The sequence below is a fragment of the Trichosurus vulpecula genome, chromosome 5 (genome assembly GCF_011100635.1).
Source record: "Trichosurus vulpecula isolate mTriVul1 chromosome 5, mTriVul1.pri, whole genome shotgun sequence".
Lineage (NCBI taxonomy): Eukaryota > Metazoa > Chordata > Mammalia > Diprotodontia > Phalangeridae > Trichosurus > Trichosurus vulpecula.
In genome coordinates, this window is record NC_050577.1 from 248,723,951 (window position 1) to 248,748,521 (window position 24,571).

The following is a 24,571-nucleotide window of genomic DNA, read 5'->3' on the forward strand; positions in this document are numbered from 1 at the left end:
TTGCATTTAAAACAAACTCCTTCAATCCATATGAGTAATTACTTCTCTCTTTTCCTTTAAAGGCATGGGACTAATTTCTTTGAGGATGAAGGGAGGATGATCTCAAGTGGTATTATGGCCACATAACATCTGATTGGATTTAATGCCATCTAACAAAATCTTTCTTTGTACCATGCTTCATGGAGAGTATCCATGCATTTCAGTGAGAGGGTTGTAGACACTCCTCATGTTCTATATCCTTTATGGTCTTTGCCATATGTTCCATTGCAGCCACTCCTTTTATTTTAAGGGAACTTGAGCTGTAGCATATACTCATATCCATTCAAGGGTGTCATAGGTACCTGTTACATAACCAGTAGGTGTTTATTCCAAACAGTGTATTCAGGGGTCCCTTTCATATGTGAATAGTTTGGTTGTTGAAAGGGGCAGTGTAAGGGCATGCTGGTCAATATTTAACAATGAGATCTCCAGGAAAAAAAAAGTACTTGTGGCACACTTTTAAATTTGATCTGCATTATTACCAATTTTATCCATCACTTTCTTAAGTCTAAACAATTAAAAAAACAATAAATCCAGCCCTAGTTTGTAGCACTTGCTGATTTCTGGAGTGTAGATGCTCACTCTGAAAATTTTACAACTGGCTCCAGCACACCCCTAGGGCAGTACCTTACAAATAAATTGAAATATTATTGGATGATAGACTTGTTATGGTAATCATATTGTACCATGATTATCACATATGATAATATGGCAAAGGAGCTATGATTTATGTTCATTGTGTGGAATGATCTGTTGAAGAGCTCTGTTTATCAACACAGCTATTATGATTTACCAGTGAGCGATAATTTGCATCTTTGGGATATGAGACATAATACTACTACTAATAAAAACTAACATTTATACAGTGCCTACTTGCTATGTGCCAGGCACTGTGCCAAGTGCTTTGCAATGATTGTCTCACTGAACCTTCACAACAATACTGGGAGGTGGGTGCTCTTATGATTCCCATTTTGTAAATGAGGAAGCTGTGGCAAACAGTGGTTAAGAGACTTGCCCAGGATCCTACAGTTGAGACTGGTTTTGAACTCAGATCTTCCTGATTCCAGGCCTGACCCTCTATCCACAATGCCTTCTAGTTGCCCTTGGTATACAGAGATTAGATGGCTTGCCTAAGGTCATACAGTTAGAAAGTATTGGGTATAGGATTGGGTTCCAGATCTTCCTGATGTCTAAAGTAAGCATTCTGTGCACTATAGTGCTCCTAGATAGTATTTAAAACTTATAAAATATGCTAATAGTGGTGATGATTGTATAACCCAGTCACTCATTTATTTAAATCAGGAGTTTTTTAACCTAAAGTCTGTAATTAAATATATTTATATATTATATACACATACACACATACATGTGTATATACATACACACACACACACACACACACACACACACATATATATATATATATATAAAAGCACTGCATTCCAGTATAGTTGGTTTGCTTTGTATTCTTATTCATTTAAAAGCCATTTTTCTGAGAAAGGGTCCATAGGCTTTACCAGATGGCCAAAGGAGTCTGGGATACAAAAATAACTAAAAATCCTTGACTTAAGCCCAGCTGTTTTATTAGCCCTAACTAATAGACTTTAAATTAAATATAGTTTGGCAGAAAATATATGGTTTCTTTTTTACCAGCATCCTGTTATGTTCTTGATTAAAAGAAAAGTATTTGAGAACGAGTATATCTTGGGAAATGCTGTAAATTATTAATTTCCATATATAAACTTAACTTAGCTGCTAAACAGGGAGCCTGTCTAAGCTGTTTAATAGGGTAGAGGTCACACTACATCAGGTTCATCATAGGCATTGTAAAAACTAAAGGAAGTGGGCGGTTTTTTTCAAGGCTGAGTGGTTTAGGGTGTTTGTGGAAACTTCTAATAATCAGTGTGTACTGAAAAGGAATGAGAGGTTTCCTGTCCTCATATTGCTAAGAAAAGCAAATTTTCCTTACTGGATAAGTCTAGGAGGGCAAGAACAGAATTTTCATTTCTCTAACTCAGACTCTCCAGGTCATTCTTGCTTGTAATTACTGTGCTGAGAGGGCGTCCTGAGTTATATTCTAAATTCTGTGTAAAGGACATCTTTCACTTAATATTATGTATAGTTCTTCCCACAAATATTTAAATACTTCAGTGGTTTGTGATTCATCCATGTCATTACTCCCTCAATTAACCCACATCTGAGACCCTCTATAATTTAGCAGACTAGAGAGTCTTCATAAGTTGCTATGGCCCCAGATTTCACCTCATAGCTAAGCTAAGGGTGAACAGCACTGAACTTAGCTAGGCTCATCCACAGACAAGAGATCCACAATCCATCTCCACGACCAGACTTGAAACTTTCTCGATTCAATTTAATTATATACCTTTAATAAGCACCTACTATGTACAAGCCATTCATAGCCTGTACTTGGAGATACACAGACAACAATAAAACAGTCCTCAAGGAGCTTATTATACATACTACATGCAAACAAGTTATTAATTATACAGTACATATAAAGTTGAGGCAGTATGGCATTGTGGAGAATCCAGGAAGACCTGGATGCAAGTCCTTCCTCTTGACACATGGACAACTAACTAGTGTGACCCTCGATACCTCACTTATCCTCTCATTATTCAAATTTTACTCAAAGACTATTAATTACAAAATAGCTGAAGATCTTCATTTAGAAAAGGAGCTTCCACACTTGGAGTTTCCTACTGCAGTGAAGTCATAAATCTAGAGATCCTACACACACACACACACACACACACACACACACACACACACACAGTAATGCAAAGTAGGTTCAAGAAGGAAAGATAATAACAGGTGATTAGGAAAACCTTCATCTAGGAGGCAGTCTTATTTATTTTTAATTGTTCTTTAATTTTTTGTTTCTGACATTCACTGAAATGGGCTATATTTGTACAATAATGTTAAACATATTTCCACGTTAGTCATGTTGTAAAGAATTAGAACCAAAGGGCAAAACCATGAAAAAGAAAAAAACAACAACAAAAAAGAAAATAGTATGCCTCAGTCTGCATTCAGACTCCAGAGCTCTTTCTCTGGATGTGGATGGTTTCCATCATGAATCTTTTGGAATTTTCTTGAATCATTTTATTGCTGAGAAGAGCTAAGTCTATCAAAGTTGGTCATCACACAATGTTGCTGTTACTGCATACAATGTTTTAGGAGGTAGTCTTTGAGTTATACTTTGAAGGAAGTAAGGACTTCTGCCAGGTGGAAGTGAGGAAGAAGTACGTTTCAGAGATGAGACTGCTTATGCAAAGACCCAGCTCCATCCAACAAACATTTAGTAAGTGCGCACTATGTATAAGATACTGTACTGAGGTACTAGGGACACCAAAGCATTCCCTAACCTCAAGTAGCTCCCATTCTACTTTCTCCTTTGGTAGGAACTGGCAGCCTGTTGGAGCCACAGGGTTCAACCTCAAGAATCTCAGATGATCTCTACCCTGTAATAATGCATCTGAAGAGGAAATTAGTAGAAGAAGACAGAAATCACTTATTTACTTTATCTAATAATTTGTGACTTGAAGGTTTTGTTATTTGATTTCCTTTGCCTGAAAAAATGACCTTAGAATGTCAAATACATTGCTCTTTAGATTTTAGCTGAATCATATGCAACAGCAAGCAAGCCAATGTTTTGTCAGTAAATAGTCTGGTGTATATGAGTAAGAAAGACATTTCTTTCCAATGGGCATTTGTAGTTTCAGGCTGGAATATCTGTTTGCCTTCATACAGCTAGCCAGAGCAGTATGACAATATTTTATTAAGCAGTATAGGGACACCTAGATTCCGCTATTCATGGCAGAATTAATAGCATTGCCTACTGGCTTATCCCCAGTCCTGAGAGGATTCACATTTATCAGGTTGGCAAAAGTAATGCCCAGGAAAGAGATAATAGAGTTATGACTTGCTTAATTCTACTCTGAGCTCCATCATTTGGCAAATGATTATCCATAGGGCAAGTAGCCTCATCCCTCTAGACCTTGTTTTCCTCTTCTGTAAATTGAGAAAATTGGATTGAATCAGTATTTCTTACACTGGCATCCATGCATCTTCCAAATTATATTGAAATCAAGATATAATTTTCCCCATCCAAATTCACAGACCCCTTGATATTAATTTAAATACTTTGGATGGAAAAATACATGTTTATTTCAAAATGTTACCTTTGTAATCTGTGTATTTTATTTTATCTGCTTGAAAACATGATTTGGAGAAGGAGGTCCATTGACTTCACCACACTGACAAAGGGTGGAGGTGGGGGGTGGGATCCATGATCAGGAAAAAAAAAAGATCACAAACCCCTGGACAAGATAATGATTATCTCTACACCATCTTCTGATTTGACATCAGATGTGTGCCAATTTAAGAATTCACCTAGGCTATTCTGAAAACTTGTCTTTCCTCACACTTATTAACAGTAGACCACTAATCCCCCTTCTACTTCTATGATTCTCTGAGTGGCTTATTTTTATGGGATGTAAGGAATTGTATGGGAAGTATTTTCAGTCAAAGAATATACAGAAGTTAGTGAAGCCAGGAAATATCCTTCCTGATTTTTGGCACAGATCGCTATCCCATGGTTTCCTATGACTGTCCTCTGATATGACTAAGAGATGCTCTTTTTATTCAAAGTTAGTAAAAAAATGTCTCATCTCCTAGCGTACAGATGCAAATAGGTTTTAGCCCTTCTGAAGCAAAATATATTGATATCGTCACTTCATCCCAGATGATTGTTTTACGTAGCTTCATCCCAAAGCCGTGGGGCAAAGCTCTTCATATTAATAGAATATTATATAGTGTCCACACCATCTTCTGGTTTGGCATCAGAGTGTGCTAATTTAATAATTCATTTTGAGTATTCTGGCCAAATATATTCCTAGGCTAATTAATTACTTTGACATCATATAACATATTGTACCCAAAATTTATTACATTCTGAATGATGCAAAATGTTGGACTGCTTCAAAGAGCAGAAATTTGGCCACTGCAAAACCCCACCATCTATTTAATCAACAAGCATTTGCCAGGCATTGTACTATGCACTGAGGATACAAAGAAAAACAAAAAAAGTCCCTGCCCCCAAGAAATTTATAATCTAACCAAGGGGTCAATATCATATAATACATGTATTATATGATATGATAATGTAATGCTACATATAATTAATGACATTAATACAATTTTTATATAAATATTATATTCTTTATGATATTACATGATCTATATATATGTGCATAGACATGATACCTACAAAGTGGATACAAGGTAATGTTGGAGCTGGGATACATAACCTTTTCGTATCATTGACCCCTTTGGCAGTCTAGGGTAGGCTATGGACCCCTTCTCAGAAGAATATTTTAAATGTCAAAAATGAATTACATAGGATTACAAAAACTCCAATTATATTAAAATACAGTTATTGACTGTTAAAAAAAACAAGTCCATGGACTCTAGGTTAAGAATCTCTCCTTTAGAGGGAAAGGAATTGGCCCCCAAACCTTCCTTCTGAGGTAGTGAATTCCCCATTCCCTTTAGATATTCAAATGGAGGATACTAGACTGTATAACGCCTCCTGCAGAATATGGCACTTTAACTGAGTCTTGGAGGAAGTCACTGAGTCTAAGAGAAGGTAAAGAGTCTTCTAGACATCAAGGACAGTTATTGGAATGGCAGGAGGAAAAGATATGGGGTATTGTGTGTGGGGAAAAGTAGACGAAGGTGGCTGGGCTATAATTCATTGGTATCTCCTTTCTTCCCCAAGTACCGTCTACTTCAGCATCCTTTAGCACTTTTGAGTTAGCCCTAGATGTGGAATTATGAAAGACTTGTACTGTAAATGGCATAAACCATGTTTGGATAATTGATGGATACCATAGAAGGAATGAAAAGGAGAGGAGATTCAACTGCCCGATTGCACCCTAAGAAAATGGAGCATGAAATCCAGGTGGCTTCCCAAGCAGAGACAGTCCAGGAAATGACTTGCATAAATGTTGGAGTTGAATTGAAATGACTTAGATTAATTGAAGTCAGGAGGTGCCTGTATGTAGTCAGTGGGTATTAACAAAATGACTATTAAAATCCTGTATGGTTTTTCCATATCAATAGCTAGCAATAAAATGGAACATGCCAGAAGCACTAAATTATCTGATAGCTACTTTCAAATATCTCAAGGGTGGTCATGTGAAAGAGGGATTAAATACATTTGGAGTCACTTCACTAATGGGAGATTTGAGTTCAACATAAGGGAAAATGTTCTAATAATTCTGCCTAATAGCATAATGGGCTTCTTTCCAGGGTAGTGAGTTCTCCATTGCCTAAGGCATTCAAGTAGAAGATGGCTAGATATTTGTCAGAGATATTTTAAGGGCATGAGGATTCCTGGGTGAGGTGAAAAGTATGCCTGAAAGTCCTCACAATTCCTTCCATCTCTTAAGATTTCATGATTCTGTGCTATCTGGCATTCTACCCCCTGATATTTGAGTTCATGAGGAAACTTTTCCAGGATAATCCACTTAATTTTCTTTTTTCTTCTAATTATTAGATCCTCTCAGCAGAGTGTGTTTGAAGCCAAAAAATCCAACTGATTCTTTGAGTACCTACATTAATGCTAACTACATTAGGGTGAGTAAATAAACACGTATTTCTTCTAGATGATTATAATAGTTTCATTCCTTGCCCATCCTGCTACCACTCTCCCATTGAAGTAGCCTAAGATTTATTTGATTTCATTATTAACTATTTTGTGCCTTTTTCTTAACTGTTAGCCTTTTTAGTGGTGCATTTATTGTGTCTTCTCTACCTGGGCCTTAGCAGCCTCTTGTTCTCATGGGTTGCTGAGTGGGTACCATAATGGTATGCTTGGCTTGCTAGAAAAACCACCATGTAGAATCTGAAGTGATATTCAGTGACATTCTCCTAGTCTGTGTTGCTTTTGGACTCACACAGCTATTTCGTTCTGTAGATCTTTCACCTAAATTTCTTGAGCAAGGCATGAATTTAAAGCCAATATTTTTGTCTCTGCATTTAAACCAGGGTTACAGTGGTGAGGAGAAAGCTTTCATCGCCACACAGGGGCCCATGATTAACACCGTGAATGATTTCTGGCATATGGTCTGGCAAGAGGACAGTCCCGTCATTGTTATGATCACAAAGCTAAAAGAAAAAAATGAGGTATGATTTTTATGTTCTTGCCAACATTATGTGTGAACCCATACTGAAGGAAAGATCCTCCATTAATAAACACGGCATGCTCTTGACAGGATTTTAAAGATGGAAACTTCCAAGTATTTAAGCATTAGGCCATGTTTTATTACTTTCAGATAGTCTACTACTAATATTCTTCTCTGAATTAGCATGGTATCTTTCTTCCAAAGAGGTCAAATATTTAGTATATCCAAGAAGTACCTTTGTCATACTGACATCATCAAAGGATCATAGATTTAGATGTCAAAAATATCTTCAAATCCATCCAGTCCAACCACCTTAAGTGAAGAAACTGAGACCTTGAGTTTTGCCCAGGTTCACATGGCTCATGTCTGGAGTAGGATTTGAATCTTGGTCTTCCCAACCCTCATATCCAGCCAATACTCTACTCACTATACCATTTATCATACCTATTTTAGAGATGAGAAAATCAAGACCTACAGATAATTAGTTACTTGCTTCAAGATCTTATACATAGTTCAAAAATAGGTGAAAAAAAGGTATCCAAGTCTCCTATCCAGTTTAAGGAAATCTGTAGTGGAGAATAGGGTCATAGACAACTAGAAGGTACAGTAGATAGAGTGTTGGACTTGAAATCAGGATACCCTTTGTGCAAGTTCTGCCTCAATATATGGGTTCCTAGCTGTGAGACCCTGAGCAAGTCACTTAACCTCTTTCAGCCTTGGGTTTCCTCACCTATAAAATGAGGACAATTATAGTATCTACCTGCTAGAGTTGTTGTGATGAGAAAATGTTTGTAAGGTGCACCACGAACCTTAAAAGCATGATGTAAATGTTATCATCATCATCATCATCATATCACAGATTTAGAGCTGGGAAGGGATCTTTAACCTCATCAAATTCAACGCCCATTTTGTTGTTCAGTCATTTTTCAGTTGTGCCTGACTCTTCCTGATCCAATTTGGGGTTTTCTTGGCAAAGATCCTAGAGTGGTTTGCCATTTCCTTCTCCAGCTTATTTTACAAATGAGGAAACTGAGGCAGTGAAACAAATGGGGTGAGGTGACTTGGCCAGGGTCACACAGCTTAATAAGTGTCTGAGGCCAGATTTAAACTCAGGAAGATGAGTCTTCCTGACTCCAGGCTCTGAGTTCTATCCACTATGGCACCTAGCTGTCTCATTTTACACATGAAGAAATTGAGGCACAAAAGTTAAGTGCTTTGCCCATGGTAACACAGCTAATAAATGTCTGAGGCAGGATTTGAACTTAGATCTTCGTGACTCTACAGTCAGTACTCTATCTGCTCTCAGAAAAATAAAATTGTGAAATTTCTTGAAGTGTTAGCCTTCCATACATCATTCATTTATATCAACATATAAATTCATCACCCTTCTAACACTAACCTTATTATTTCTCAACTGCCCAAACTAGAGAAACTTCTATCTCTACCCCATTTCAACCATGTACAAGAATGCCTCACTCCTCCTCATTATTGGAAAATGTGCCACCTCAAATACCCTGAAGTCTAAAATTCTACTTTCTGCTCGCGCCTCCTGTCCTTCCACTCTCTCATTCCTTACACACCCAGGACTTACTTTTTGTCCTTACTGTTCTCTCTGGGCTTTTGACTCTTGCCTATGGCTCAAGCCCATCTCTGGCTTCAGTAACCTAGATCCTAGGCTCAGCTGAGTCGTCTATTTGCTAGTTAGCATCCTAGGATACCTCTCTCCCTTAATTGCTCACTGGAGCAATCTTCAAGCCTCTATACCCGCCCCCCCCCCCACTAATCAATTTCTCTACATTGGGACTTCTGAGCTTTGTTAGAGTGAGTCATAAAAGTGGGCTGATTTCATCCACTATAAATTTCATGCTGCCTAAGTTTAGCCGAGCTTTCTTGGCTTCTCAATAGTCCTTTTATTCAACTCAACTCCCTACTTACAATCCCAACAGATGATTTCATTGCCTTTTTTTCTTGACACTCTCAAAGCCACTAAAAAATAAATTCCTTCACCTCCTGTCCTCCCTATCCCCAAATGTCTCTGTGTCTTCACCCACTAACTCTTCTTTTTCTCCTGGCTCGAAGGAACAAGTATCCCATCATTCTAAGACTTCTCTCTTCCTCTGTGTCTTTGATCCCATGACCTCTTCCCTCTTCCATGGACCATGTTTTATTTATCTCTGCATCTCTAATGGCATTTTATACGGTGATTTATACTAAACTAATAAAGGATGGATTTAAATGAGTTGAATATTAGTCGTACCAAATATGCTGCAATTTATATGACTATTTCAAATTCACACTGTTGACAAGACTGTAAGACCATAGAGCTTTCATCTATATCCTTTTTTATAAATGTTAAGACTTAGTTACACTATATTCTAATTACCTAGTAAATGTGAGAAATAATATAACTTACATCTCTACAGCATTTAATAGTCTCCAAAGCATGACCCTTGCAATAATCTGAATTCAAGAAGACAAAGTTTGTCATGATGTCCTTAAGGACAAATATGGAGAAATAGCAGGTGTTAGAGATTCAAAGACAAAATGAAAATCCACTAGAAAGACTTGGATAAAAATATGCATGGTCTGTCATCTCAGAGTTTTGTGTTTGATATGAACTTAAGGAGATATACTTAGTTAATATGATGGGTGACTTGACCAGGATCCAAAAAGCCAAATATACTAAAATGAAATTTGCTAGGAATAAATTTAAAGTCCCAAGTTTGGATTAAATTAATAAAAACCTATAGAACTACAGGGTGGAAGGGAAATAGTTAGTGAGCAGTCCATATTAAGAACAAAAAAGACTTGGAGGTTTGGTACGATATAAGCCCAATATGAATTAATATTGTGATATTACAATCAACAATCCTAATATAATCTTGGACTACATTGAAAGTTGAAAGAGGTAAAAGTCCTGATGTAATCTGGCTGTCAGACCACATTTGAAATGCTGTATTTAGTTCCAGACGCCACATTTTAGGAATTTCACTGGCAGACTGGTGTGTCCAGAGGAAGGTGGCCAGAACAGAGCACCGTATCATAAGTTTCAATAGCTCCTCAACTAAACCTTGAAGGAAGACGAGAATGCTAATAGGTACATTTCTTCTTAGAAGTAAGATGAGGAAGGAATATATTTCTGAAGTGGGAGGTGGATTGTTAGAGGCAAGAACGTCTGTCATGTTCGTGGAACAGCCAATTGTACAGTTGGGTTGGATGTGGAGTACATGAAATAAAGTTGAAAAATATGCAGAAGTCAAGCTTTAAGGCTTTAAATAACAAAGTGGGTTATATTCTATCCTTTAGGCAATGGGGAGCCACTGAGGCAATCAAGAGTTTTGAGAACCAGAGTGACGTGGTCAGACTTGTGCCTTGGGAAGAAGGGAGACTGAGGGCAAGAGGAAGAATTAGGAGGAGTTAGGGGAAAAGGCGATGAAGGATTCAATTAGAAAGATGGCTGAGAAATGTTGTGGACATAAAATCCATAGGACTTGGTTGCTAAGTAGATAAGGAGGGTAATGAAGGAGAGGGAATAGTGAAGGATGATTCCAAAGTTACATGTCTTGGTGCCTGGGAGGATGGTGGTACCTTCAGAAAAAGGAGGAAATTGAAAGTAGGGTGATGCTTAGGAGGCAGAGACGTATTGTGTTTGAGATGCCTACAGAATAAATATGCCTCCTATGTAAATATATGTATATGTGTGCTTATGTGTATATAATGTATATATTATGGAGATATTTGTGCATACATATGGGGTCTGTGTATATGTCTGTGTGTATCTATGAACGTATTATGCATGTATTATGTATTATATATGTATGGATGGATGTACATATGTGCCAGTCGATGTATTATAGAGTTCCAGAGATGAAACTCTAGTGATATACTATAGATAGATAGACAGGTAGATAGACTGATACATCTAGATATCTACCTACCTACCTACCTATCTATCTAATCTGTCTACATTATATAGTTACAGTTATGTAGGCAGCTAGGTAGTGTGGTGGATAAGAGTACTAGATCTGAAGTCAGGAAGACTCATCTTCCTGAGTTCAAATCTGGCCACAGACACTGAATGCTTTTCCATTATTTCACAAGGCTTCACCAAAATGAAATTCTAGGGTACAACTTTTTACCAAGTAGTACTAATAATTGACTCCGTGTTGTTCTATGGCATAAAAAAAGAAGCCTTGACAAGTGGGAAGATTTGTTTCATCATATGGCCTATCTACCATTCAGCCTTTCTTTCTCTTTTAAATGTTTTAATAGAAGCCTGGCTTGTAGCACAGTCCAAAATACCATTCTTTCCTTTTCTCTGTCTGCCTTGGAGCTTCTCTTTTCCTCTCTTCTCCTTCCCCTTTCTTCTCATTTTCCCTCTCTCTGTTTTCTCTTTTTTCCTCTTTTCTCCCCTCCCCTTCTCCTCTTTCACCCCACACCCACTGTTTCTCTCCTTTCTGCTCCCTCTCTCTGACACCCCCTCCACCTCTGACCCCTTTGCTCTGTTTGTTTTCATCTCCTTTATTTCTCTCTATTCTCTTTTGGTCCACAGTGTCATCCATTACCTCTAGGCCTGTCTCTACCTTAATAGATTGTTTTTCAATTTTCTCTCATGCCTCTGCCTTGCCCATTTGTCTTTTGTCCCTATTCCGCCCTGGTATTTGTATTCCTCATTCATCATTTGTCCCTGTTCACTGTCAATCCTCCTTCCCCTACCCAGTCCAGCCCTCTTCCTCCCATTTATCAGCCACTGTCAAGCTCTACAAAGCAAGCCATGGAGATAGGGGAGCTTCAAAAGAAATTATATATGAAAGGAGATAATGCTATACAAAACTATGGAATTATAAAGATTGAAAGATACCTTATAAAATTCATGATACCATCGTCAGAGTTTTTCGAACTTTTTTTGTCAATTGCTGTGAGATTATGTACTCAAACTGTACTCACATACTTTGGTATTCTACATGTTTTTTTTTTTTCATCTCAAGAAATTTAATGGGGAAAAACAAGCCCAAATCACTACTTTATGATCTATTTCATTAATAATGTAGGTGTTCAGGGGCAGAAAATTAGTTTTCCCCAACACCATTATTATTTGGTCATGCTGCATATTTATTAATAAATAAAATCCAAAAGAATATTTATGAGACACAATATTGCATATGGATTTTAGGATACATTGCCATCGTTGTGGAAGCCCATCACAAATTGCCTTCCATTCAATTTGTCAGCCTAGTGATGCATATTAATTTTTTCCACTTTGTAGTACAAGGTAGAGAAATAAGAGTCATTGGATCTCTCATAATAGAGTTTTAATGTATCAGAAGCGTCAGTCAGTAAATTTCTATCAAATAGGGTACATAAATGACATATAAATTATAATTGTACTTATCTACTAGAAAGTATGTTCAAAAGACAGTAATAATAGTAGGGACAGCTAGGTGGTGCGGTGGATTGAGCACTAGGCTTGAAATCAGGAACCCATCTACCTGAGTTCAAATCCAGCCTCAGATACTCGCTAGCTACGTGACCCTAGGTAAGTCACTTCACTCTGTTTGCCTTCTTTCCTCATCTGTAAAGTGAGCTGGAGAAGAAAATGGCAAACCACTGTAATATGTTTGCCAAAACAAACCTCAAAGGGGATCACAAAGAGTCAGACACAACTTAAAAGACTCAATAACAACAATAATAATAATACTGAGCTACAAAAGTTTGCAGTATGAGTTAGTGGAGGTGCTCTCACAATAGTGGGACGAAATCACAGATCATATAGTAATAGCTTAAAGTTATATAAGAATAATTCACGAATATATAAGATACATATAACATATATTATATATAATATATATGAATATATAATATACAAATATATAAGAATAATTGAAGTTTTTTGTTTAATTGCACTACTCCATTGCTAGAGAAGAGATGTTGGCCAGAACCTACAATGCTCAAGAGATAGCAAGTGTTATTTGATTACATCCCCATTCAGTAGTCAGGAAGACAAAGCACCCACCCTACCCATGGCCAAATCTAAGAAGACAAGTGAGTAGCTGGAGAAATTGAATTTATTACAAACACTTGTCGATAATGAAAACACAGACATAGAATTTTTAAAGCAAACCTCAGTCCGTACAATAGTGACCAACTGAGGAAATAAGACCTTAGAGGGCTGGTGCCCTCACCACCTTCAAATGGTTTCTTTTCCGCAACCTTGCAAGCCAAGTAGAATGAATAATTTCATCCCCATTTTATAGGGTCTCCCAAAGCATCCTAGGCCATCTCCAATCATCCTGGTGAATATCAGGCCATTGGACCCAGATGGCCCTGGAGGAGAAAGTGAGGCTGGTGGCCTTGCACAGCCCTCCCTCAAATCAAAGTCAACTGCAAGTCATGTCATCATTTCCCTGATGTTATGGTCCTCTTCAAAAACAAAGGACAAACACAATAACAACAATCCTCATTTTACATGTAATGAAACTGAGACTCAGAAGTCAGGGGACTGGAGCAAGATCCACAAATAGTACATGTCACAGCTGGGATTCTAATCTAGATTTTCTGTGCTTCAGAACTAGAGCTCTGTCTTCTTCATCATTCTTTTTCAACATCCTTCTTGGCCTTCTTGGTTTAGCCTTGATATAGTGTAAATGGTTGTTGTCTTCTACCACTGCTATGACCAACCTTATCTGTCATTCTGACCTTACTACAACATACTGTGAGTGTGTATTTAGAAACTATATCGTCACAACTTTATCCATGACTATATATTTACAAAGGGCACATTCTCCCAAGAGCCCTTCCTTTATCTGTATTTGAGTAGGACAACACTTTCTCAATTCTTAGATCTATAAATCCATCCAACCTGCCATTATTCTTACAAGATTATTTTTTTTTAGCATTAAAGTGGATATTTTTAACCATGTGTCTATCCCAGAGATAGTATGATATAGTAGAAAGAGTGCTAGGCATGGAGTCACAAAGACCTGGGTTTGGCTCCTACCTCTGACCTCAGGCATATGACTGTGAGCAAGTCACTTAAACTTTCTGAGCCTCAGCTTTCATTTCTATAAAATGGGGGTGCATTCTCAGTATAGTTGTGAGGATTAGATGTGATAATGTATTTGCAACATTTAAGGTGAGTTACAAATGTCATCTGTTTTAGGGTTGGTGAAGCTTTTTCTGCCTCTTTCCTTTAGAATTTTTAAGTCAAACATGAGAAAGGGTCCTTCCATTTTTAGATTCCCACGTTCCAAGATGACCGGATTATAACATATGTATGTGTGTGTTTATATATATATACATATGTATATATATATAAACACACACATCAAATTAATATGTCTAAAATATTATGATTTATGTCCTTCCAAAATGTCCTGCTGTCTGTTGTCTGTACTTTCAAAGAATCAGTGTCATCTATAGCACTGGTTGTCAAAGTAAATATTGGGTCAGGTTTCCTTGTTGACATCTAATGAAATTTCATACTATGTCTAGACTGTCCAGAAATGTGTAGATGATATTATAGAGGAAATACTGAAATGTCAGATATTCAAACAAAACAGAGAGAAGAATAGCTTGAAAGAAATGTCTACTGGCTTTCAGACTATGAGGAAACCGCATGTTTACCAAAGTTGCACTGACTTTCAATTAGTATTTACAGTCATTGTTTTGGACAGACAGTCGTCATTTCCTCCTAATTTAGAGGGAAGAGGAGGAGGCATCCTTAGGAATTCTCAGGCTTGGTGTTCTCATGAATTATCTTGATGTTTTAGTAAGAAATTTTTGGCAAGAAACATACCATATTTTCTCACTTTATTTCGAAGACTTTCTTAACCACCTACTTATGTGTAAAATAGGAATAATTGAAATATGCACTAGGAGAAAAATGGATGGAACAAAGACTCTTTTTGTCTTTAAAATAAGGATTTTAGAGATTTAAAATTTTGAATTATTTCAACCAGGCAGATATCATAAAGAAGGGAATTCCATTGGAGAGAAACCAAATGTGCCAAATGCTGGTATTTCAAGTTTTGTTTTTGTTTTTGCTAATTGCACTACACCATTGCTAGAAAAGAGATGTTGGCCAGAATCTACAATGCTCAAGAGAGAAGATAGGTCCAAAAATAGCAAGTGTTATTTGATTACATCCACATTCAGTAGTCAGGCAGACAAAGCATCCACCCTACCTATGGCCAAATCCAACTTGAAGAAGGCAGGTGAGTAGCTGGAGAAATTGAATTTATTACAAACACTTGTGGAGAATGAAAACACAGAGGTAGAAGTTTTAAAGCAAATCTCAGCCCATACAATAGTGGCCAACTAAGGAAGAAAGACCTTAGAGGGCTGGTGGTCTCACTATCTAGAGAATATCTATGAGATATCTAGAGAAATCAATGAGATATCTAAGAAATCTTTTATGTAGGCAGACAACTGCTATATACTTTTATAATATAGCTATATTTTGCTGTGATTTTGTTGTGGTGGATAGTCCTTCCACTAACACACAATTCAACCCCTCTGTACCTTAGATTGTCTTCATGCTTTTTCTGTAACTAAAAAATGAATTACTCTGAGGCCAACCTTCTAATGAGCTTCTCTGAACTTAAACTGACTCTCAGAAGACAGATATTCAGTCTGTTGCCAGATTCAGACACAACACCTTTCTAGCTTGGTAGGATAGGTTAGTATGCTTTGCTGGTGTAGCCTCTGAGAACCCAGAGTTACCTTCATATCACAAAGAATCAAGAGAGGAGGACTTTAAGAAGAGAGGGGTAATCTCTCTGGTTGCTTTTCTGAATGAGGTAGATAATGGTCTAGGTACTATCATTTACCATTATTACCTCTGATAGAGGTAAATAATGGTTCTTAACCTGGCATTCACAAGGGGAATATTGAGATATTACAGAGGAATCTGTGAATTTGGATGGGAAAAAATATATAATCATTTTCACTAACCTGTAACTGAAATTTTTGAATGTAGGCAACACACATTATTTTAAGAACTGGTCCATCTAGAGGCTTCGCTGATGGTCAAAGGGGTCCATGCCACATGCACACGTACACACATATGCGCACACACACACACACACACACACATACACAATTTAAAAGCTCCTACTGTACAAGAAGGAGAAATATCACGTAGACTTCTTGAGGTCTCTTCTGACATTACAATAATATGACCATGGTTATTTACTAGGTGAAGAAACTCAGTCATTAAGTGACTTGCCTGGAGTCACTGGTATGGTTGGAAGAATAGAGCTGGAAAATGGGAGAAATGCTATAGAACTAGAGATGTATAGATGTGGCTTCCTATTGCCTCTAGGAGCAAATGCTCTGTTTGGCATTAAAAGCCTTCATAAAGTAGCCCCTCCTATCTTTCCAGTCTTCTTAGGCTTTACTCCCTGATACGTAGTCCCTGATAAATACTGGCTTCCTATCTGTTCCCACAAACAAGACATTTCATCTCTTGGCTTACGGTATTCTCTGTGGCCATCCTTGGAATGCTCGTCATTCTCTGCTTGGACTACTGACCTCCTTAGTTTCCTGACTTAATGGAAGTCCCACCTAAAATTCCACCTTCTACAGGAAGCCTTCCCTGAAACCTCTTAATTTCCAGTGCCTTCATTACCTTTTCATTTTATGTAAATTTGCATTATGCAAATTCAATTTTATGTAAAGAATTCTGAAAGAAATACACATTCCCCCCAAAAATAAACCTGTTAGCTTTATTGTGCAGTACTGTGCTCTTTCTGCTCCTGTCCCTCAGCTTGGCCCCTGGCCTCTCACCTCATCTCCACCAAAAAAAAAAAAAAAACAACAACAACAACAAAAAACCCAAAAATGATAACAAAAAAACCCAAACCTTCCAAGACTTGTGGAGAAATGCCACTGCCATATCGTTGGATCAGGGGCTTGGATTGAGAGACAGACTCCAATTGACTTGAGAGCCAGTCCCCCATGTGGCTGGCCTTAGTCCCCATGTTGCTCCTCCTATTCTCACTTCTCCATGCCCAGCTCTTGTGTGTCCTTAAACTATGTGCTGGCCCCCTCCCTCAATGGGTGGGTGGCCCCTTTTTCCTATCCTCCCTAAGTCCAAGGGCAAATTTACATTACATAAAAATTGCTTCAGTAGACATCTATGGCATGGTCCACTTACATAAAGCAATAACTGTCTGTATTCCATATTTATCCTGCAGATATCTTACTTTGCATATATTTGTTTGCACATTGTCTTCCCCATTAGACTGTAAGCTCCTTGTGGGCAGGAACTACTTTTTGCCTTTTTTGTATCCCCAGCACTTAGTACAGTGCCTGGTATGTGGTAGGCACTTAATAAAGACTTATTGATTGATATATGAATCCTGCCTGTATAACTACTCAGCCCCATAGTGATCTTTCCTCTCTCTAAACTTTTTCTCCACTTAGTGCTTATAGTATTTATTTGGCATTTAGCAAGATCTGCCTCACATTTTTAGATAGTTCTTTTTTCATATACACCTTGTCTCACCAACAAGATCATTGACTCATTGAGAACAGTATGTCTTGTATTTTCCCAGCAATGCCTAATGTAGTACCTTAAATATGTCAACAAATTTGTTGATCAATTGACAATAATTACAGAATGAATTCTGGTGAAACCATAAATATTTAATTTACTAAAGCAATGCAAAAACTCAACAGGAAGTAGTCCCAACCACATGGCTTCTTCTAAAAATGCAGCTCTCCCCAGGAATGGACACCATAGGTGCAGATGGACACTGTACATATGGTACACTGGAGGGTGTGCTGGTAATGCTGAATCACTTTATAACATAGTAAGCCAAGCTTTCTAGATACATATTTAGACAGCATTCTATTCATTTCAGAGGAAGCAGGTGACTGTCTCTTCTGGAAATGTCAACAAAAGGCTGAGAGAGCTGGCACCCTCAGGAGTTAGATGCTGTTTCAGTTATGATAAAAAAACAATTAAACAAACATGTCTTGTGTGAACACAAATCAACACACTGGGGAAACTTTTTTTCCTTCTTGGTTTCTCATGCACTTTTTATATATGATGGGAAGAAGACTGTTTTTAAAGAGAGCATTTCTTTTCCATTTCTAATGAAACCTGTCACCTTTAAATATGTTTCATATTTAATAGAAAGTGTTGCTCTATTTTCTCTTATCTCAAACACTACCAAATATTTCTATTGCCCTTGATATGTAAGGAAGAGGAGGAAGACAGGGAGAAGGGGGAGGGAGAGGAGGGAGCAGATGGGGAGAAGAGAGAGGAAGAGGAGGAAGATGAAGGGGCAGAGGAGTAATGGAGGAGGAAGAGGAAGATGAAGACGGGGGGGGGGGGAGGAGGGCCAGGGAGGAGGAGGAAGAATGGAGTAGGAGGAGGATGAAGAGGACAGAGAGGAGTAGGAATGGAGGAGGAGGAGGAGGAGGATAGAGAGGAGGGACAGGGAGGAATAAGAGGATGAAGAAGACAGGGAAGACGAGGAGGTGGAGGAGGAGGACAGGAATCTATTCAATTCAATACAGACTTATCAAGCACTACTATTCACATAGCTCCATAAGGGCTGGGGCGGGGCAGAGAGGGGGCGGTGAGAGAGAGAAGAAAAAATAAAGTAGTTCCTGATCTCAAGGAGCTTATATTTTACTAGGAGTGGGTAAGAATTCATTTTATACACAGATAAATATAAATACAAAATATTTTCAAGAAGTAAAGTGTCAGTCAATCAATAAACATTTATTAAATACCTACTATGTACAAGGAACTATCCTAAGTGCTGGATATGGGGGAGGAGGAAGAGGAGGAGAAGATGGAGATGGACGAGACAGGAGACAACAGTCTCTGGACTCGAGGTGCTCTCAATCTAATGGGGGAAGCAGAATGCAAATAGATATGTACAAATAAACTCTGTACGAGAAAAATAGGAAATAAATGAGACAGAAGGCAGAACTAGAACTAAGAGAGATTGGGAAAGGCTTCCTGTAGAAGATAGCTAACTTGGACCATGGAGGCAAGGGGGTATTGAGATCATGAAAGGCTTTATGGAGACTTAGGGACCACATGTATATTTTGAAGACTAGGAATTTTAAGAAGCAGAGTGTGTGTGGAGGTGGATGTCGATGTCGGAGGCACCTGTGCAAAGACATGGAGACTGCCCATAGAATTTCTCAGACCCACACCATTGAATGTGATATGGGGCTAGTTTGACATCAGTATTCTCTTTTTGCTCAAATTCCTTGGCATGGAGCCTTTCATAACTTTTCTCCTTATAGTTCTTTATCTAATAGAGTAAAACCTTCTTTACATGTGGTTTATAACACCTTTTTTAAAAAGTACTACTCAATTGAATGGTTTTCTTCCTTCACTTCTGCCCCATCTCAGGAGAATAAACTATTGATCAAACTACATTCTTTCCACAAAGAATTTGGAATGTCCTGGAGAAGGGAGGAAGGTCAAGGAGAAGAAGAACATTAAATAGATGATGATACTGTTTTTATTTGTACCCTTTCCTTCCTCTATAACCTACTTCTAGCCAGTTATCAAGTCATTTGTTGATCCTTAGTTTATTTAACTCTTCTTTTCTTCAAAGTTATCTCAACCAGAATATCTCAGGACTTAACTTTCATTTCAAATGGATAACACATAAGTTGTAATAGGTGGAAACATCCAAGTTAGGTGAAAAAACTTGGTCAGATTGAACCTTTGAATCATGGTACAGACAGAAAGCCTCTGAGTTTAAAATCAGAACTCCTGGGCTTGAATCCTGACTGCCATCCATTGTCTCTGACACCTTCATTAAATCACTTCTCTCTAACTCAGTTTTTTCATTTGCAAAATGGTGGAGTTGGATCTTGGTATTTAAAGTCACTTCTAGCTCTGATTCTCTAGCTCTCAGGTTCTTAACCTAGGGTCCGTGATTTTTTTTAAAAAAGCCAACAACATATATATATAATTGTATTTCATGTAATTTAATAATTTTTGTTTCTTTTGTAATCCTATGCATTTAAAAATATTCTTCTGAGAAGGGTCCCCTAGGTTCCCCCAGACTGCCAAATGGGTCCAGAACACCAAACAAATTAAGAACTCTTGATCTAAGAAAATGTATGAATGGAGATAGTGATGAAAATGACAAAAGATATTTGTTATTTTGAAATTCCTAAATTGAAATTAGTGAGTTGTCCTATTTCCCCTTATCTCATTTTCAATCCCTTTCTTATCATTTTCAGAACAATAAATAATCATAATGTAACTGCTTCTCAAATATAACAGATAATATTTCATATCTTTACATAACCTCATATTCAGAAGCACTCAAACTCTTCTGTGTTCTCCTGAAAGAAAAAAAAAAGAAATAATGTAGCCAGTGTTTAAAAATAAGCTATTGTATCTCAGAATGGAGATGGGAATGTTAATTAAGGGTGTTTGCATGAACAAGTCACACTTCATTGTCCTCCCAGTTCTGGTTGCCAATTGCTTTGCTGGTAAGGAGTCAAGAAAAACACTCTCGAGAGGCTACTGGAGTCTTGGGAGAGAAGCATTTTATCAAGGAGGCTCAGAAGCCTGCTCCACTGGGTGCTGGCTGCCTGGTGAACTGGTTCTTTTCATCTCAGCAATGACATCTGGCCTCCCAGGGAGATGCATACTACTTAGGTCTGATAATGGATAACGGGGTTCACGTGCCAAGATAGGTGATGACTAAACTTTTCAGTGCTTTTTTATTTCCCCAATATGTTATTATTGGGTTTTTTGGCTTTGACATTATTCTGGGCATCTTCCAAGGGGCACAGACTTTAAGATAGCTTTCTGGGTCTTGATTATATCATTTGAAAGAAACGAGGTACATGGGTCAGTATGATTTACCTTTCCCAAACTCGGTAGATTTTAAGCTTTGAACAAGTTGGAAATGCCAAAGGGATGAAGAGGTTTTATTTTAAGATGTTTTTTTCTGTGTCTTACAATGTTGTGATCAGCTAAATTCGATATACTGCAACCAGCTAGGTTAAAATCTTCCATGGTTTTCTAGCATTCAAATAAACCTAAAACAAATTAATTGAATTTTAGAGAGATCAAAATGTTCTCTGTGGATAGGTTTGGGGGACAGGGGATGGAGAACCCAAGATTCCACTTGGGGAAGTGGCTGCAATAGATCATGGCATGGTTTTACAGCATATTTCTGGATATCATGATGATCTTTCAATATGTCTTCCTTCCTCACCCTTTCCCCCTTTCCCTCAGTTAATTCTTGTGACTTTAAGATGATTCATCTTCTGTTCTGTCTATGCCTATAATTAGTAATGTAGCAGTTCTTTAAAAATAAGGCTGTATAGTTACATTGCAAATGGATGTGAAGAAACAGGTGTTCAGTGGGTAAAAAGGGAAGTTACCTGGGAAAGAAATTGACTCGGGGTCTATAGCTATGATTTTGAAACCCTATTTGCCTTCTACCCCACACTCAAAAGATATGTGCTTCCGAGGAAAACTGAAAATCCTGATTGATGGAACAATATAGGTATATATAAAGATGTATATTTAAGCATTTTAAATCAATGAGGTTGAGGAGTGATATTTTATAGGGCCATTTGTTTTGCTTGTATTTTTTAGGCATAATTGGAAAGAATCTGTGTCTCCATAGTAATTCAAACCAATTAAATAATAACTAGGCTAAGAATATGTATGTCTCTGTACCCCAATGAAATCATAAGTTGAATCAAGTATTACTGCACATAATCTTGTACATGTGCTGAATATATGTTTGTCATGTTACTCTATCTTATTGCCAGTTTTCCTCCAAGAAGGTGGCCTGGATGTGTAATATGAAACCTTGAGGGATTATTAGGAAGGGGAGGGGAGGGAGCGAGTGAGTAATTTAGATAATTTAAAATTAAAAGATGTCAATAAAAATTTACTTTAAAAAAAGATGAATTAAGGAGCTTCTCATAATGAACAGGTTCACTAGCGGGCATATGAACTAGAGATCAACAAGAGTTGTCTTACTAAGAAAAACAACACTGGAAATATAATGGACCAACTGTGAATGTAGGGGAGTTACTTCAATAAGGACAAAATCTCAGAGATTATAAGCCTGACAGAAAAAAATCTCATAGGACAATCAGCTTTCTACTTTAGAAAATATTCTATTAGAAACTTAAAGCAGGTTTTAAGAGCCTCTAAATAAAATTCAAATACGAATGAATAGATAGGTGAGAGAGAGGAAAGAGAAGAAAGGAGAGTGGGGAGAGGGGAGGGAGAGAAAAGAGGAGGGAGGGAGGGAGAGAGAGAGAAGAAGAAAACAAGCATTTATCAACTATTATTGTGTGCCAGGTACTTTGCTAAGCACAACAACCTCCCAGGAGATAGATACTATTATTATCCCTATTTTACAAATGAGGAAACTGAGGGACACAGAGGTTAAATAACTTTACCACAGTCACACAGCTAGTAACTTAAGACAGATTTAAATTTGTATTTTCTTGAATCCAGGTCCAGAATTCTATCTACTATTCCACCTAGTTGCCTAGGTAGATAGATAGATAGATAGATAGAGGTCTAGAGAGATAGGTATATCTCTCTATATAGAGAGATATGGATATAGATCTATTCACTTGTATTTGTATAGTCTATATAATTTGTATTTATATATGGATATATATCCAATGCATCTATGCATATATCCATGGATGTGTATATATATATATATATATACATATATATATATATAATGTGTGTATACAGCATATGTATATAATATGTGTGTATACACACATATTTACTATATAATATATACATCCATATATACACTATGTAATGTATATATGGATGTATACATATTTACTATATGATATGTATACATCCACACATGTGTGGATGTAGGTGTGTGTATTTTATATATTTCTGTATCTTCATCTATCTATATATATACTGTAATATATTACTATCTATTTAGGCATGGGCAAGGGGGTGAGGTGGAAGACATGTAATTTCATCACTGTAGCAAACTCCACTTGTGAAAACTCCCTTCACAGATACAGATCAATCATCTATAGACTTTGAGAGTTATCTAAGATAAGCAGAGGTTAAGGGAGTTGATGGTCCCCCAGCTAATACATATCAGAAGCTAGACTTCCCAGGTCTTTCTGATTCCAAAGCTAGCCTTCTACCCTATATGCCAAGCTGCTTCTTCTCAAAATTGATTTATTGTACATCAAAATTCTACAAACTAGAAGAAATGCAACTATTTTTGAGTTTGCAAGGAAAGGGAGCCCATTTTTGTTGCTGTATCCCTAGAGACCAGCACAGGGCCTGACACATAGTAGGTACTCCATAAATACTTGTTGATTATTGATTGGTTGATTACATTGTGGAATCACTTTTACAATTATTTCAATGCAATATTTTTCCAACAACTTTATGATTGCTAACTTTTCTACTATAACTGCTCTCTTGGAAAATGTAATTCTATGGGTGTAGTCTCTATTAAGGTTTCTTTACATGCTTGGATTTGAGCTCCAAGGGAAAACACATTGCTTAATAGCAGGGCTTCATAACATATACATTAATTTGGTGAGGTTTTTAAAAAAAATGCACACATACACACATATGTATATATAATTATACATATAAATATATATAATATCATATAATATTATATATATAAATATAATTTTGATAACTATTCCAGTATGATTGGTTTCCTTTGTAAGCCTATTTATTTTATTTTATGCGTTTAAGAACATCAATTTGAGGATAGGGTCCATAGTTTTCAGAAGACCGCCAAAAGGGGCCAAGGCTCTATGAAAAAGATTAAGAATTCCTAGTCTCCAGTATTTAGCACTACTTTTGAAATAGATTTTGGTTTGATGAAGGCAGGAGCCCTGGGTTAGAGTGGCAAAATAACACGCTTTTATTTTAATCTGGCTTCAGATTAAATCTGGTTTGCTGTGAAGTTCAAAAATGCTTTGATTCCATCTCTTCCTTTTTCAGTTTGCTTTCTCTCCCTGCCCTCTAGATAACTTAGCAGCTGCTCAGGACTGAGTTTGTTGTTAGGGCTCCCACCCATTTGAACAATACTACTCAAGAAAAACATTGAGATCTTTGAATGAAATATGTTCCAAGACCAATAAAAATTCTTCATATTTTCTCAGTTTTACTTTTTTTTTTCTAGAAATGTGTACTCTACTGGCCAGAAAAGAGAGGGATATATGGAAAAGTTGAAGTCTTGGTTCTCGGTGTGAAAGAATGTGATAACTATACTGTCCGAAACCTTACCCTAAAGGTAAGAAAAACCTTTCTCCAAAATAAATATTAAGATTATAATAAATCAAGTAAT

The 24,571-nt window shown here is 37.2% G+C and overlaps 1 protein-coding gene across 1 annotated transcript in view; it reads left to right on the forward strand.

Moving 5' to 3' along the window:
- Window positions 1–24,571, forward strand: part of PTPRR (protein tyrosine phosphatase receptor type R) — a 187,105-nt gene that overhangs the window by 108,960 nt on the left and 53,574 nt on the right. The window contains exons 7-9 of the mRNA XM_036761708.1: window positions 6,620–6,699; window positions 7,111–7,248; window positions 24,407–24,517. Coding sequence (XP_036617603.1) covers window positions 6,620–6,699; window positions 7,111–7,248; window positions 24,407–24,517 — 329 coding nt within the window. The remainder of the gene's footprint in view (window positions 1–6,619; window positions 6,700–7,110; window positions 7,249–24,406; window positions 24,518–24,571) is intronic.